This window comes from Lissotriton helveticus, chromosome 9, assembly GCF_964261635.1.
Source record: "Lissotriton helveticus chromosome 9, aLisHel1.1, whole genome shotgun sequence".
NCBI classification, from domain to species: Eukaryota; Metazoa; Chordata; class Amphibia; order Caudata; family Salamandridae; genus Lissotriton; species Lissotriton helveticus.
The window spans coordinates 327,808,146-327,825,487 of record NC_136070.1 but is presented as its reverse complement, the minus strand read 5'-3'; the positions used below and the strand labels follow the sequence as shown (position 1 = coordinate 327,825,487).

At 42.8% G+C, this 17,342-nt stretch overlaps 1 protein-coding gene across 2 annotated transcripts in view; it reads right to left on the bottom strand.

Annotated features, from left to right (window-relative positions):
* Positions 1-17,342, bottom strand: part of ZC3H14 (zinc finger CCCH-type containing 14) — a 319,723-nt gene that overhangs the window by 25,076 nt on the left and 277,305 nt on the right. For both annotated transcript variants that reach the window (XM_078660018.1, XM_078660019.1), the window contains exons 14-15: positions 16,805-17,052; positions 16,237-16,325 (exon numbers count right to left, since the gene is read on the bottom strand). In XM_078660018.1, coding sequence (XP_078516144.1) covers positions 16,237-16,325; positions 16,805-17,052 — 337 coding nt within the window. The remainder of the gene's footprint in view (positions 1-16,236; positions 16,326-16,804; positions 17,053-17,342) is intronic.

Sequence of the window (17,342 nt, the reverse complement as noted above, 5' to 3'; positions counted from 1 at the left end):
TGCGCGCCACACTTCTTTTGTAATCTCACATGTGGGGTTGTATGCTTGTTCTCCCCAAACGGAGGGTTGAGCATGTCCGTCTGTATAGATTACACAGGCGTACTGTCGTAATGGCAGAATGTCGGCTGGCAGAGGGAATGTTCTTTCATATTCTAGATTTTTTAATTCCTTTAGTTCTGGATCAAAGTAGTAGTATACTTTGTCCGTGGTGATTGAATTCACCCATTGTATCCACTTTGGATTCAATGCTGTTGTTGGTAAATTACATGGTGTTGTTAATGCCTCAAAGGCTGATTCTGCTGTTCCGGCTCTGATATGTCTACCGTCAGCTTTATCTTTTTCTTTCGCTAATGCGGTTTGAACTGCATGAACAATGTTTTCTGTAATGCTGAACCTCTTTTCAGATTCTGTGTACAAGTGTGACTTGAATGCAATTGGTACCTTTTCTCCCTCATTAGAGGTCAGGTATGTGAATCCACATCTTCCTGGGATGACTCGAATCACAAGATTGCGTGTGTTGTCACGTGTTTCTAATTTTGTTTTAATTAACATGTCTGTTTGTAAGGATCTCAGAATTTCTGTGTGTATTTGAGTCCAATTGGTTCTTTTAAAATCTGGTTTTATTAGATCATAAAGGGGTTTGACCCTTTCTGCGTAATTTGCAATGTATGTTCTTCCGAAATTTAGGAAGCCTAGAATTGACTGTAGGTTTTTTAGTGTTCTAGGTGCTTGGAGTACGGCACATTTCTCTAGGAAATTGTCAGCCAGGCTTTTGCCTTCACTTGATAATTCATATCCTAAGAACAGGACTGTTAGATGGGCAATTCTAGATTTTTTAAAGTTGAATTTGTAACCCTCTGCTGCGAACCCAAGTATTATGGTGTTCACTCTCTTCAAGTGAGTATCCAAGTCATCATCTGTTAAATAAATGTCATCGACATAAGATAATGCTTCGTCATCATATGTTTGTAGTAACTCTGTTACTCTCGCTGAGAATACCCCTGGGCTATTCTTGTACCCCTGGGCTAACCGACAGAATTGTTTTTGAGTGCCATTTATTGAGAACGCAGACAAATATCTGCTCTCTGGTGCTATGTTTTGACAAAAGAATCCATTAGAGATGTCTAATGTTGTTTTGTATTTTTTGCGCACTATGTTATTCATTAGTGCAGCACTATGCGAGTTTTGCACTGCAAAGGTTTTGCAACATCAGTTAAGGTGTCGGTAATCCAAAACTAGACGGTATGAATTGTCTGGTTTGGAGACCGGAAACAAAGGGTTGTTCATTTGTGAGGTGCAAGTTTCAATCACCCCCTGGTATTCTAGCTGATCTAGTATTTCTTTTACCTGTTTTTTAGCTTCTTGCTTAATTGGGTACTGCCTTTGTGCAGTAGGTTGTGATTTTAACTGGATTTTGTGAGGAGGAGAGTCCTCATCCCATCCTACATGATTTTTATATAAAGCAGGAGCTTGAGCTACTGCCCACTTTCTGGCAAGTGTGTATTTTTTATGAATTGGGATATGATTTGAGAAGGCAGGCATAATTATTTCTTCGCCATGAGGGCAGTCCCTGACAAACTCTGGTGGCCAGTCTTTTTCAGCTAGAAGGATGTCATAGCCCTTGGAGAGATTATCCCAAAATAGTCCCCTTATTTTTCTAGTCTTATCCCCTTCTATACGTAAAGTTATTTCATATATTTTGTGAGGTTTGCTAACTCTGGTGTCTGCAGTTTCCACTTGAAGATATTCATTCGTGTCCACTGTCTCCAGATGATTCATAAGGACTTTGCGAGCTATGCTCACTTCTGCTGCGCTGTCTAGCACTGTCTGAGCCCATTCTCCGTTTTTCAGTTGTGTCCTCAGTATTCTCGGCATTGTTAACTATTTTAATGCTGGCTACCTTCTTTTTTGGAAATTGTAATTTCTTTTTCAGATGAGCAGGTTCCTTGTCTTTGGACTTGGCGTGCTCTTCTCTTTGTTCTGATCGTCCTCTTCTTTCCGATTTCTGCGAGGAAGTCTGAAAAGATTGAGAGGGACGTGTATCAATGTCTTGATATCTATCAGGCTTTTATATATTATCCCTATTTCTAAGGTTACATCTTTTCCCAGAGGGGTCACTTTGGGGTGACCTGTGTCTTTGGTTAGGAGATTTTTCTCTCCGCCTAGGAGACCTTCCTCTGGACTGGAATTTCTTTTCTTTAGGATTGGATTGTTTGTTTCCATCCCAGCTCTTTTTTTGTGATGTTGAATTATTATTAAAAAATATTTTTTCGGGACTTTCAATCAGTTGTGGTTTTACTGGTATTTCACCTAAACTATCTCTACCTAGTTCCTCATAGGATTTTTCTATGATTCTGGCAATTTCAGCTGGTTGGTCTGCTATATCTGTCTCTTTTAACCTCTGGCGGATCGCCACGTTTGCTGCTTCTCCCTTGATGTTGGCTAATAATATAGCCGAGACCTGCTTGAAGTCTTTTAGTAATTTCATACCAAGAGTTAAAGCGGGTTCTGGACCGTATTCATCTTGAATTTGTTTTAGCACATCTGGTATTACCGAAATGGATGGAACACCGTGCGTTTTTGTGTAAATGGAAGCAAAGACTGTACCCCAAGTGTCACAGTCCTCCACGTGTGGTGCGATTCCCATTGGAAGACAGATAGTCAGAATCCTGTGTTTTTCTAACGGGGTGGTGTCTGGAAACACCGCCTCTATTTGGGTGATTTTTTGTGCTAGCCAGAATGGTATTTGTTCCCGTTTAGCCGGTACTTTACCTAGGCAGGACTGTATGTTCTGTGGTATAATTTTATTTGTGTTCCCCTGGTGAGGGGTCAGCTGTGGAATTTTAATTGCTGGTTGTATTGTTGAAGTCCGCATCACATATTGGACTAATTGTCTATGTACTTTTATTAATTGTTTTAGCTGTGTTAAGAGCTCTGGTGCAGGCATTCTTTCGATGTCTGGATGTGGTGTGTATCCGGCTAGGACCGGCCACGTTGCTCCTGGTCTACCTAAGGGACCGAGCCTGGTGATGTGATTGTTATGTTTTAGGGCGCCATTAAATAAGAGCAGATGCTCTTGAAATTTAAGTGGTACTTCCACTTCCTCGAAAGGAGTGTACTCCTCAGGAGGTTCCTCTGTTTTGTAATAGTGGAAGTACTTTGTTACAGCATTTGCTGCTGGAAAGTTTATCCATGTGTAGAATACCTCTGTCTGCCGATATTCGTGTGCCTCAATTACGAATATGACTGTGCCACCTCTAGGTGTCAGTCCATTTTCTATAAGTTTTAAAGTTATAGATTTTCTTTTGATGACCGTGATGAGTATTATACCCGGGTCTGCTTCTTGTATAGCAGTATCAGCTGCTGCGAGTTCAGTTGCTATTCTAACTGTCTTTCTTTCCTCATCACTGTCTACCATTTTACCGACAGGAAGGTTATTACTTTTGTTTGCAGATCAGGTTTCTTATGGAAACAAAGATTAGATGCACAATATTTTGGAACAGTGTATCCTTCAACGTTGACTAAACCAAGAACCATACATAGGAGTTCCCTCCTGCGAGGTCTGGCGGATATGACCTTTCGCCCACTCCAGACGTCTTTGGAGTATTATGGGGAAAAGGGGTCTGAGTGAAAAAGCACGACTGAGTTACTCTAAATGTCTTACGTTAGTTTTATCGCCCTTCCAAACGCGTTGGGCGCCATGTAGTGTAGTTCCTATTATCCCAATAGGCTCTGCGCATTGGAATAATACCTTCAATAGTATAGGCCTAGACCAGACGTTAACTAGGTCTACTACTGTCGATATTAGACTTAAAGTTTTGGGTTTGCCAGCTAGCTCAGAGTTCACTCGAAACTTTCTCGAATAGGCAAGGAGGAGTTGAACCTCCCTGGATAGACAAGAAGGGATTTAGTTTCTGACAACCATAGAAAGTGACAACTTTGCTCTCCCCTAGTCAAGAGTGTATCTCTAGAGTCGTGTGAAAACAAAAGACGACTTATTTTACTCAGTCAGTACGTGCATTCTTAGTCTCACCAGATTGTAGAGAAAAGGAAGAGACGGGCGTGTTCAATAAAAGATGTTATTTATTGATCAGTCTCTTTTCTCATACAAGAGAAATGGATCGATATTATTGCAATACTTATGGTTAAGTAAAGTGCATACATTAAAAGCAGAAGTATAAAATAATACTGTAAAAACATTGATATGGTTTCTAAGCCATATGAAGGTTTAAAATGGATAAAATATATACATACACATATACATTTGACTAAACGTACTAAACTGGTGTTTCTAAATACGCCTACCCCGTGTACCTGACCTAAGCCTAATACGTGGGCGGGAATAGAAAGTTACAGTTTAAGTTAAGTTTGTTTTGCCAAGTGACTGACTAAAGAATTCTCTGTGAGGGGTTATTCAGTTCTGTACCTGGAATCTAGGATGAATGAGGGATGGTATCTCTCGTCTCTGGTCTCGACATTCCAGGCTGCCTGCGAGGGCTACCCGGAAGCGCCGGAGCTGGATTTCTCGGCAGGAGAAAAGGCAGCGTCTCGTTCTCAGCGCGTCAAGGAAGGCGGGGCTGCGCCAGCGGGGTCTGCTCTGCTCTGGGCTTCGGCAAGTCTGGCTGCTCCGATCTCGTCACCACCGCGTGTGTTTGCATAGGGCAATATCGGTAATATTTATACCTTTAAGGTGCCGAGATTGACGTAAGGATGGACATAGATACGTCAATAAGGATGTCATACGACCTGGTCATTAGCACATTCTTTTGCTGAAGTTCTCGGTGAAATCAAAACAATGGCCGCAGGGTTTTTCCCAGGTTGTCATAGGTTTGATTTGTTTTGAGAACTCCGTATGCCTTATCAGGGGCTGGAGGAATATCGCTTGTCTAATTAGATGGCAAGTGTTATGACCTAATCAGATAACACGTTCCTGTGCCGTAGTGTGGCTTTTTCAGATAACGGTTCCTGCATCATGGGGGTTTTCAGCATCATGGGCTGGCTGCTAGTTAACTTGTTAACCAGAATAGGGTCAGGAATAGGGGGATCGATACAGAACCTATAGGAATACATCACACCTTTATGTGTTGGGGAAAACGCTACAAATAGTTGTTTAGTTTTTCTGAATGTTTGAGTTCTTTCTATGTAATATAATATTGCCCTTTTGACATCTAGTGTATGTAGGGCCCTCTCTGCTACCGTCTGTGGCTTTGGAAAGAAGACTGGTAGTTCCACTGGTTGATTGATGTGGAATGCTGAAATTACTTTAGGTAAGAACTTTGGGTTTGTTCTAAGAACCACTTTATTTTGGTGTAGTTGTAGAATGGTTCTGTAACTTACTTACTCTCCTAAGGGAGGTAATGGCTATAATGAAGGCCACTTTCCATGTGAGAAATTGTATTTCACACCTATGCATAGGTTCAAAAGGTGGTCCCATTAGTCTGGTGAGTACTATGTTAAGGTTCCGGACTGCGGAAGGTGGTAGTCTTGGTGGAATAACTATTTTGAGTCCTACCATGAAAGCCTTAATTGCGGGTACCCTAAACAAGGATAGATGTTGCCTGTTTTGCAGGTATGCTGCTATCGCTGCAAGATGTACTCTAATGGAAGTGTAAGCAAGGTTAAATTGCTGTAAGTGTAGTAAGTAGCAAATAATATTTTGTGTAGACGCGTCCAGAGGGTTGATGTTGTTACTGTTACAGTATACAGCAAACCTTTTCCACTTTGCTGCATAGCAGGCTCTGGTGGTGGGACGTCTTGCTTGCTTAATAATTTCCATACAGTTTGGAGGTAAATTTAAGTATCCAAATTCTAAGACCTCAGGAGCCAGATCGCTAGGTTCAGTTGTTTGGGATCTGGGTGCATTATTTCTCCATGGTTCTGTGTAAGGTGCATGGGTGAGATTCTTAATTTTTGGTGTGGCACCTGTGAGAGTTGTATGAGCGTGGGGAACCACGGCTGCAGTGCCCACGTTGGTGCTACTAGTATCATGGTCATTGAATGCTGTTGCAGTTCTCGAACCACTAATAGAATTAGTGGGAGAGGGGGAAAAGCGTATGCAAATTTGTTGGACCAATTTATCCATAATGCATTGCCCTGCGACAGGGGGTGTGGGTACCTGGATGCGAAACTTTGGCATTTTGCGTTCTGATGAGTGGCAAAGAGATCTATCTCCGGTTGTCCCCATCTTTGGAAGAATGGCTGCAGTATTTGGTTGTGCAGTTCCCATTCGTGTATTTGTTCCGACTCTCTGCTTAAGATGTCTGTTATCTGATTTTGAACTCCTGGTAGGGGTTCTTCTAACAGATAGATGTTTTGAGGAATGGCCCATTTCCAAATTTCCTGCGCTAGTCTGGATAGTTGGAGAGAGTGTGTCCCCCCTGTTTTTGAATATAATACATTGCTGTCATGTTGTCTGTTCTGATCAGGACTGCTTTGTTGAGAACATGCATTTGGAAAGCTTTTAATTCTAGGAACACTGCTAGTAGTTCTAGATGATCTATGTGCAGTTGATTTTGTTGCACAGTCCATATTCCTTGTACTGTGTATCTATCCATATGAGCTCCCCGGTGAGCGATGCATCCGCTGTTAGCACCACTTGTGGAATTGGTTCTAGGAACAACCGCCCTTTGGAAATGTTTGTTGTATTCCAACACTTCAGAGAGCGATGCGTGCGGTCGTCTACCAACACCAGATCTGTAATCTGACCTTGAGCCTGATTCCACTGTGTTGCTGGACATTCTTGAAGCGGACGCATTTGTAGTCTGGCATATGGGATCAGCAGTATGCAAGAGGACATCATCCCCAATAACTGCATGAACACTCGAGCTGTTAATGAGTGTTGCGGTTGAAATCTTTGAATCAATGTGAGCATTGTTTGAATCCTGACTGGATTGGGGTATACTCTGGCTTTTTCTGTATTTATAGTAGCCCCTAGATATTGTTGAACCTTGTTTGGATGCAGGTGGGATTTTGTGTAGTTCACCGTAAACCCTAACTGGTGCAGTAGTTGAATTGTCTTTTGTGTGTTTTGAAGACATTCGTTTTGAGACGTGGCCTTTATTAGCCAGTCGTCCAAGTAAGGGAAGACATGTATTTGCTGTCTTCTTAGGTGTGCTGCAACCACTGCTAGGCATTTTGTGAACACCCTTGGTGCTGTTGTGACTCCGAACGGAAGGACTTTGAACTGATAATGTTGTCCTTCTACCACAAACCTGAGGTATTTTCTGTGGGCTTTTGTGAATTGGGATATGAAAGTAAGCGTCTTTTAGATCCAGTGTAGAAAGAAAGTCCCCTTTCTTCAGTAAAGCATTGAGAGGTCTGAGGTCTAGTATTGGTCTTAGAGATCCGTCTTTTTTGGGAATTAGGAAGTATAGAGAGTATACTACTGTTCCCTGTTGATGTTGTGGAACCTTCTCTATGGCATGCTTTTGTAGCAGTGATAGCACTTCCTGTTTTAATAATGTCAGATGATCTTGGCTCATTGGACGCTGTCTGGGGGGGATGTTTGGTGGGGGTAGACGTGAGTTCTAGGCAATAACCATGTTGGATAATTTGTCTCACCCACCTGTCTGATGTGATGTTTTCCCAGACAGATAGGAACTGTGATAGGCGTCCCCCGACCAGGGTTGCATGGTCTATGGGGAGCTGTATGAAGTCACTGTTTTGGGGTAGGAGAGTTGCGGTTATTGTTGTTTCCGCGACCTCTATCCTTGTTGTTGTTACATCTGTAACTGCCTCTAGAATTCCCTCTGGGTGACGTTGGTGTAAAAGAGGTTGATTGCTGGCTTGTGCCTGTATTCTTTGATCCGCCTCTATAGGTGGACCTACGAAAGGAACCTCTCTGAGCAGGCTGTTGCAATGCTCCCATTGACTTAGCCGTTTCTGTGTCCTTTTTCATTTTTTCTAACGCCTCATCTGTACCTGAGCCGAAGAGTGTTTTCCCATCAAAAGGCTGGTTCAATAAAGAAGTTTGTACCTCCTGTTTGAACCCTGAGACCCTGAGCCATGCATGTCTTCTTAACATGATACTGGTGTTTATGGATCTTGCCGCAGTGTTTGCTGCGTCTAAGGCGCACTTAATGGAAGTGTTAGTTATTATCTTCCCTTCTTGTATCAGCTGATCTGCCCTTTTTTGATGTTCCTTAGGGAGATGTGTAATGAGTTTTTCTAACTCATCATAATGAGCTCTATCATAACGTGCAAGTAGTGCTTGAGTATTTAGTATGCGCCAGCTGTTTGCTGCTTGGGATGCTACTCTTTTGCCAGAGGCATCTATTAACTTGGACTCCTTGTCAGGAGGAGGAGCTTCTCCTGCTGTTAGTGAGTTTGCCCTCTTACGAGCGTTTGAGACTACTAACGAGTCCAAAGGTATTTGCCCCTTAATAAATACTGGGTCTTTTGGGGCTTCTTTATATTTTTGTCAATTCTTGGGTTTAACACCCTAGCCCTCACCGGGTCTCTGAATATGTCTGATGTGTGAGTGAGGAGACCCTTAAGCATTGGTAGGGTCCCTGAAGATTTTTGTGCAGCAGGTAGTTTTTCTAAAAAGGAAATCTTCTATCTGAGGTTCGGTATGTAAATCTACCTTGTGGTATTTTGCTGCCCTATTAATTAATTGTGCAAAACCCGAATTATCATCAAGGGGAGAGGGTTTTGAGGGATACAGGTCAGGGTCATTATCATTATCTGACACTGCGTCATAATCCTCCCATGGGTCTGTGTCTTCTGGGATAGTATTGTTATCATCCCTAGGAAGGTCCCCATCCCCTGTGTCACTTTCTACATCTGTTTGAGGTGTAGATGGGCGTAGTGTAGAAGGTGGAGGAATAGCTGGCAGAGTATGAGGACGAGGAGAAGAGGGTGTGTCCATAGGCTGTGGAGAAAGGGGAGGAGTTGTATTTGTCCCCATTGTTCTCTTCTTATGAGGAGGAGCTTTGTCCTCCAACTGTTGAGTCTTCCTCTTTTAGGTAGTTTTGTCACCACCTTGCCAGTTTGTGGATCAATGAACAAAGTCTTTTGTTTTGGATCTGTTTGTTGCTCCTGTGTCGGTACCGAAGTCTTTGGGTCCGTAAGGTGCTTTTGCTTCTGTGTCTCGGTGTTATGTATTTTCGGCACCGAGAGTTTGCTCGAGTCCGATTTTTTCGGTGTCGAGGGAGTCTTCGACGTCGAAGCATGTTTCGGTTTCGACATGGAATATTTCGACTGCACGCTCTCCATGGTATGGAGCTTCAGTGTCGATTTCGATGTCGACCGTTTCTCGGCTCCGACATAGTGGGAGGCCGAGTGTTTTCGTTTCGTTGCCGAGCCAGAAGGCGGGGCGTCGGAAACTTTTTTCGGTTGTCTGACCGGGCTCGAAGGCGGGGTCGACACCAATAGGGGTCGGTTTTTTGGTAAAGGGACGTCGTCACTCACGGTTTGATGAACGTCAACTTCTACGACTTCAGACTCGTCCGCTCCCGACCCCGACCCGTTCTCATCTTCTTCTTCCTCCTCAGGGTGTTGGACCTCGAACAGTTCTGGGATTGCATCTGAATCCATCCTCGACATCTCGTGTCTTCGGGCTCAACGGTTTCTAATCGTCGACTTGGAGGAGAAAGCCGCGCAGGCTTCACAGTCCTTGGATTCGTGGTAAGGTGATAAACGGAGGTTGCACACCTGGTGTAGGTCCTTGTGTGGGAATTTAGCACCACACGTTGGACATTTTTTGAATGGAGTCCTTTCCATGGACTCCGGGCTGGACTACGTCGAGATAGGCCTCCCGGTCTCGTCGACGTAGAGTTGGAAATTTTTGTTGACGTCGAAGCGCGTCGAAATGGGAATGAACTCGCGCTCGATAAACAATACCGTCGAATTGGAAAGGGAATACGCGCCGAAATATAGCTCCTTTCTCAAAGTCGATCCGGAGCGCTTCGATCCTCATCCGAACCCGATGGCGGAAAAAAACAATCTAAAGATGGAGCCGATGCCCATGCGCACTATCACACAAGGGAGGAGTCACCGGTCTCGTGACTACAAAAGACTTCTCCAAGAGAAAAACAAGTGCAATCGTCCGAGCCCAACACCAGATGGCGATCTATTCATAAATGTACCATCTGCAGCCCATATGCCTCGAACCTTCTGATTCCTCGGCGCTGTTGTCTTCCTCCTCGCTGGAGAGGCCCAGGTCTCGCAGCGATGGCGGTGATCCTTGGCCCTGCATGTTGTAATTGGTTCGTCGCTGCCTTTCTCTTACCCTCAACGTCTTCGGGGTGAAGACGGAGCAGGCATTACAGTCGTCGCTTCGATGGTCCAGCGGCAGGCACAGGTTACAGAACGGGTGCTGACCTTTTGAGCGTATTTGTGGTGGGAGTTCTTACAAAACTTGGATGGCGTTTTGTCCATTACTGCGCCCAGGAAGCCCCCTGAATGCACATTATACGGTCGTCGACGAAGTTTTAGATTTCTTCTCTTCGTCGAACTGCGGTTGTCGTAGATTTAAAGATGAAAATGGAAGACTCCGCTCTACCAGTTTCTCCCAACGATTCTTCTCTCCAATCTCAGGAGCTTCTCCATATCGATCCAGACCCAACAGCGGAAAAAAGAATCTGAAGATGGCTACCAAAGGTGGGGCTTCCGGAGGAAGTCCTTCGACGTCACAGAAGGGCACCAAATGGTACAACATCGTCGACGCTCACCAAAAAAAAGGCATAATACTACATTTCCGGACCCAACCACTAGATGGCAGAATAATGCACAGCATAGTGAATCCAGAACCTACCTAAAGATCTCCGACCCTTTGAGTGTCTCCTGTCCAAGAATCATGGCGGGAAAGAGTTCATTGTTGGAATCAAGATCCCATACACGGAATACACTCCATCCTGGAAATCCTTCTCACTCACCAGGTACTTGCTCCAGGCTTCTTGAAGGACTTCCCTCTCCTCCACGCAAGCAATGAACGCATCTCTGCACAACCCAACCTCAAGACCTTCCTGGAGTTGGATGCCCGCTAGGCCCGCCCCAACAACGAGAATGGCAAACAGTGATCTACAGTCAAGGTTGGCCACTGGTGTGGGGTGAGCCACCCTAAAAGAAGCCCTCCTACTATCCACCTGCCCCTTCTACCCAACTATAAGTAGCCTTTATGCTGGGTTGCAAAGCACCCTGTAGCAACCTGCATCTGTAAGCGGAGTGCTCATTCACCAGCACACGTTGTCTAACCCTGCACTAGTTTCTGTTCTCAAAGGACTTGCATGGAGCTCTCCAAGAGTAAACGGGTGAGCGTTTCTTTAAATATTTGAGAAGCAAAGCAGTTCAGCTCTTAGAAACGTTTGCAAACTAGGGCAACTAATGGAATAGTCTGAACACCTTATCTTTTTCAAATGTCCATCTCTGATACACAAAATGATGTGAATCTTTGTGAAAATAACACACTTTTATACTATTGAAGGTAAATAAAATGCTCTGAAAAAAATACATAAATAATAACTTACCTTCACATCGAGGGACTCTGAAAGAGGCCAGCTCCACATCAAGAGTGGGCCTGCTGTGTTTCTTTTCCCTCTTCTGCAGGTACACCAAGAACCGTGAGACCCTCTAACTCACTGACTTCTCGATAAAAAACACCTCTGCACCCAAGCTCCCCAGCCCAGGCTCACATAACCAGAAACTGTCTCTGTGGTCCTGAGACCATCAAGAGCAGAACCCCACCCCCTTGGGTTCTGTCGGACTGGTCCCGTCTTACAGCCTTCTTCTTACAGGTACTTTTCCCCATTAACTTAGTGTGTGGCGTTTGAGGCTACCACCGCTTAAAGCACTTCTGCACCAGGACACCCCAGGGCAGATAAACTTGAATTATTAGTGCTTTCTTGAACCTTGACCCCTACATACCTAAGTCCAGAAGAACAGTCCTGTAAGTGTAACTATGCAGTGAATGTTTCTCCCATTGGATACCATTACTGCGTTTGAGGCTCATGCCTCAAATTTGTCAGCTGTCATTTTCTACTGCTTTTACTGTGAAATTTGATATCATCTAAAGTACTTACTTGATTCAGATGATCTTGATATCTAAAATCATATAAAAATATGTTATTTTTCTAAATTGCTCTTGAGTTTCTTCTGGAGTGTGTTTCTCATTATTGACTCTGTGTGTACAAAAAATGCTTAACACTACCCTCTGATAAGCCTAAACTGCTGGTCCACACCACCACAAAAGAGAACATTTGGGATTATTAATGCAAGCCCTGTAAACCAATAAGGGTTGTCTGGACTTTCTACATAGTATACCTCATTTTGGCATACTACATAAAAAGACAGCGTCCTACACCCACCAGACAGTTAACTGGAACATTCTTTGGATTGAAAAGGTGTAAAATGGTGGGTTGGTTGTCAAAAACAAAGGGGTAAGTTAAGAAACTACCACAACAAGAATCACTTTGGTAACTTCTACTTGCTGGCATATCTTACCTCTTCCTTTGTCTTCACGGAGTGAAGTAAAAGAATGTCATATTTAGGATGCGGATAGTCCATTTTGAGAAATTCAAGCCAATTGTTTTAGGAGAGCCTTACTCAATTGAGAATATGACCTGCACTGTGTTTGCAGAATACAAGCCCAGCAATCCATGTGATCATGTTGTACAGGACCTCAAAGACAGCACTGCACAGACAACAACATTTAAAAATAAAGTAATAAAATGAGAACTGGGAGGTATAGAAAATCATGGTATAATGAGTCTTCAAAGAAAACTACTGGTTGTGGGAGCAGACAGATACTATTTACAGGAGGAATCTATTTTGAGTAAAATGGATGGGTTATAGTAAAAGAAGATTTTTAGGCAGTTTAGAACATGCAGAGACTGGAGATGCAAAAAAGAAACCAAAAATATAAGAAGCCCGAAAAGAAACTTTGCTGACCAGCTAGAATATGGAACACAAACATGAGACAGCAATACTCAAACTGTTAGCCAGGTCTGGAGGGTGCAGAGACTGCGGAATGGTTAAAAACCTACTTTGAGACAATCTGCACCTCAGAGCGATAGTAACCAAGAGTTACTAGTTCAGGTTTCTCACAATATACTTAGGTTATATGTGGGTAATTTGAGGACAAGCTGATGAATAATGTATCCCTAACTCCATACATGTGGAGGATGCATCATACTAAACAAGTCAGACGCTTTTCGACTAATTGGACTTCATGAGATTAAAGAAACTATGCTGGGGGTGGTAGTGCAGACTCCTAATTAGTGCACAGCGAATAGGAGACGCATATTGAGTTTTTGTGACAAGGAGAGGAGTTATTTTCTTAAGCTTTGTGTGTTCGTATTCTCTTGTGGGCAAGTTCATTCAAAATGTGCTACTTCCTTTTGGAATCTGTTGGCTCTCAAATTCATCCCTGCGACCATTCTCTCTTTTCTGCTACAGCATATTCTGTCTGGGCAGACTTTTTTTGGATTTGCTGCTAGGTGCCATTGCTAGAGTTAACTGCTGTTTCCTTCTGAAAGAAAATGGCATGAGCAAACTCAGAGTTTTGAGCAAAAATCATCTTAGAGCTTGCCCACCCAACATATCCTACTTGCCTATGCATTAAAAACAGCTCAGAGTTGCCTTTTATTCTTTGCTGAATTACAGTTAAAAATCTTACAGGATCAATCTCCAGTCCAGCATTTTCATGCTGAATTATTGCCAATATTCTAGGACTCCAATCATTTTGTGGAATGCACTGTGTACTGTTTATTTCTCTCCCCTCTCTTTTTCACGTCTACCTTCTCTTTCACCTTTGTGTAATTCACACAAAAAATAAATCTGAGATTGAGGGACTTCCACTTATTGTTGTCTCTATATGCCCTGTGCAAAATAAGGAAAGTCATTTTTCGTAGTAGTGTTTTTTGCATAGGATGACCAAGAACGATGCCACTGTCCAGAAGCCACTGACACAGCTTTTCACCACTGTCCAGAGCTCCTGCAACATCGCCACTCTGAGTTGGAGGTTGTGATCATCTACATCTGTTATAGCAAGGGCATATGCATGGAATTAAATAACTTGTTCAGGGAAGTTAAAGAATAAGGCTATGGCCATATCTCAGAGGTTACCTTGAGCCATCTGGCTGAAGAAGCACTTGCAATACTCCAAAGATCATTGACAGGGGGATGGACTACAGAGCTATGGTCAGCAAAGAAAAAAATAAAATTAGCATTTTAAGCTCCATCCTCAAAATACTGCCATCTAAGATGTCACCAACAAGGTTTAATTTGGATATGGTCTTCTTATCTGGATTGCCCATCTCTTTTTCAACTACTTCGGCCGGACTCCGCAGTGAGGGTGAATGTAGGAAATAAGAGGTTGACAGAGGAAATGGAGGTTGTCGCAGCGCAGTGAAAACAAGTGCTTGGAACAAATGTGTTATCAACTGTGGGAGGCAGTGCAAAAGGTTTTTGGGTTACATATTTTCAAAAAGAATCATATCTTAAAGCGATTTTGGCAGTAAGAGGAATCTTGACTGTCCATGACAGGATCAAGGCCTAAGCGCCAGACTCTTAAAACCAGACCTATGGTTTATGGGAGGTGGGGACCAGATGATTAATGATAAGGGCCACTGAGGAATGTAAAAATGAAGCCCTATTAGTGTTGGAACGTGTGACGTCTCAAATTAACTTATAACATACCACCTGTATGCAAGAAATGAGTTTGATTCAAGCAATTTGACAGCCAGCTTCTAAGCACTTTGATTTACACTTGTGTCTGTAGCATTGAGAAGGAGTCTCACAATCTGAAACGGAGCTAGTCTCATTCGTTTTCTGCTTGTTAAGTTCAACCTTAGATTGCTAAAACTAGACAGCCAGTATTCAACCAGTTTGCTGACCAAGAGACATTTGAGAGATACCACAGACCAGAAAGCCAAAGAGAAAGCACAACTTAAGGAACCTGCTCTGTCGATGGACTGAAGAGATAGACTCAAAGAAAGTGCAGGCAGACTAGGACAGTTAAGTTCAGGAATAGTAAAAAGAGCATCTATTGACGCCAGCCATCAGCAGGCTTTGTGAAGGAAGCTGGTATGGCCTCAGATGAAGAGCAGAAAGAGGGAAACTAGTTGACTCAAAGTTTGGAGAGCCAGGTTATGCATAGAGGGGGCTGAGCCTGTGGTTGTACATCAAGATTCGTAACGGTCTCTAGACCATTCCGCTGAAGAGGTGTTCCAGTACTCAAACTCCAGCTAGGGTATCCCATCCATAAGTATGGGAGAAAGGGTGCTTCGTATGAGTGTTTCTATTCACTTCCATGATTTTCAAATCACTTAACTGTTCACTAATGCATTTAAACCATAAATGCTTCTCCTTGAAAGATCTAAATAGCATTGCACAATGTGAATCAAAGAGCAGCCATAGTAAAATTGCCCACAATATACTTATTTCTTAAATAACAGTCATTAAAAAGATACCTTTCTTTAGAAATGGGCCTACTCATGGAAACAAAATCTCCCGAATCGTAGGACCACTTGCAGACAGTCCATAGACATTCAACAGAATGGGTGCGTAGTTTCTACAAGTGCCATGCTACAAGACTTAGGAATGAAAGAACTAGAAAAAAGGCAGGAGGCCAGATAGGCAAAATTAAATTCCCAGAGGTAGGAGAAAATACAAGAATGTCAAGTCCTAACATGAGACTAAAAAGGCCTTCCAATAATTAGAAGAGAATGAAGGCAACCCCTGAACACATTTTTAACTATGCCTCTAACATGGAGAGGGGAGCAACAGAAATGAAAATATCTTGTTTAGTGAAACAACTAAAAAGCAGACAACTGGGCTCAGTTGATCAAACAGCATTTCAGTTACAAATACTTTTTTTAGCTGAGGGAAAAAATAAAAGAACTATTCGTGTTCTGCTAGAGATTTGAGGTCAGTGTAGCTCATTTTCGAGTGTACAATATCTACTATAAAGTTGAAAAACTACTACTTTGAATGCGATGTTTCTTCAGTGTCACACAAATACCCGTGCTTCTGGCATGTCACAGCAATTGGAGTGATAGGAGTACCATCTGTCTAATGTTTCAAGAAGTTAAATATTATCATTGATTTAAGACAGCTTAGTGCAGCAACAAGGCTGCTCTTGGGGAGAGGATGTGGCCTAACGGCTAGGACAATCAACCTAAAATCTGTTGAATTTCCAGAGGTTGAAATACTCCATAATGAAATTAGGTTGAAACAGAATCAACTAATCAACTATTGGAAACAGAAGAAAATATTTTGAGTTATACAGCTTCTTACCTTTGGGTGATAAAAGGGACAGTCCATATTCTTACAAGCTGGGAAGAATTTGCACTGTTGAGTTGTGGATGAGGGCGCTGGCGCTTGTGCTGAAAAAGAGGCACATTTTAATAAACCAGGCATACATCAGAGCTGTCAAACTTCATACACCGACTTCCTCACTGAGATAGACACCAGGTGTGGTATGAAATAACACATGCATGCAAAGAACTTCAGTAATTACAGAATTATGCTTCCCCAAAGTGAAATGGGCTAAAGCTGGGCCCTTTAGGACAGTTGGCAACTCATTTTTATCACGCAACAGAGAATCATGCAAACCACCATCTGCAAGGAAATTCATCAAAGCAAAGTTCTACAAGCACTGAAAAACTCAGTGCTATTAGAAAAGGAGGTAACTGTACATTGATTTAATGTAAAGTGAGAGGCTAATTTCCCACTGGAAGGGCAAAGAATCATTATAATGTAAAAATGATGTGCGCCATTAGATAGATTGAGAACTATATTCTCAACAAATAGATGCACATTTTATAAAAGTTATCGAAGCAGATTAAAAAGCTGGCAGACTTACATTTCTTCGGGAGGAGCATGGGATTTAGTTGGCTTCCGTGCATGTAAGGACAATCTTGTTTGGTACATTGGGTATCATATCGGCAGTAGGGAACATGGCATACAGGAGCCGTGCCCTCAGCTGGCTGCATAGGCTGTCGTCGGCTGGCGTGTGTGTAGGGACAATCAGGTTTGGTACACTTGGCATCATATTTACAGTTTGGATGAATAAACAAACATTTCTCCGCAAACCTGCATTTTGGGAATGCCCTGGGAAAAAGAGGGCATAAGCATTCAGTTACAGTGTTCTACCAACAGGAGTACATAGTGAACAGACAAATTGCATTAGCTGAGAGGTCAGGGAGGAATGCAGGATGAAAGGGGAATCACAGTATTAACTGCATGACTATTACCTACCACACTTCCTCTGCAAATGACTACCAAAATATCATGAAGATGCAAAGATTAAAATACAGTCCTCATTCATGCTCTAAGGACTGATGCCCAGGACTGGGATATAAAACTACAAAATTAGTTCTCTTTACTAACCCTTCCACCTT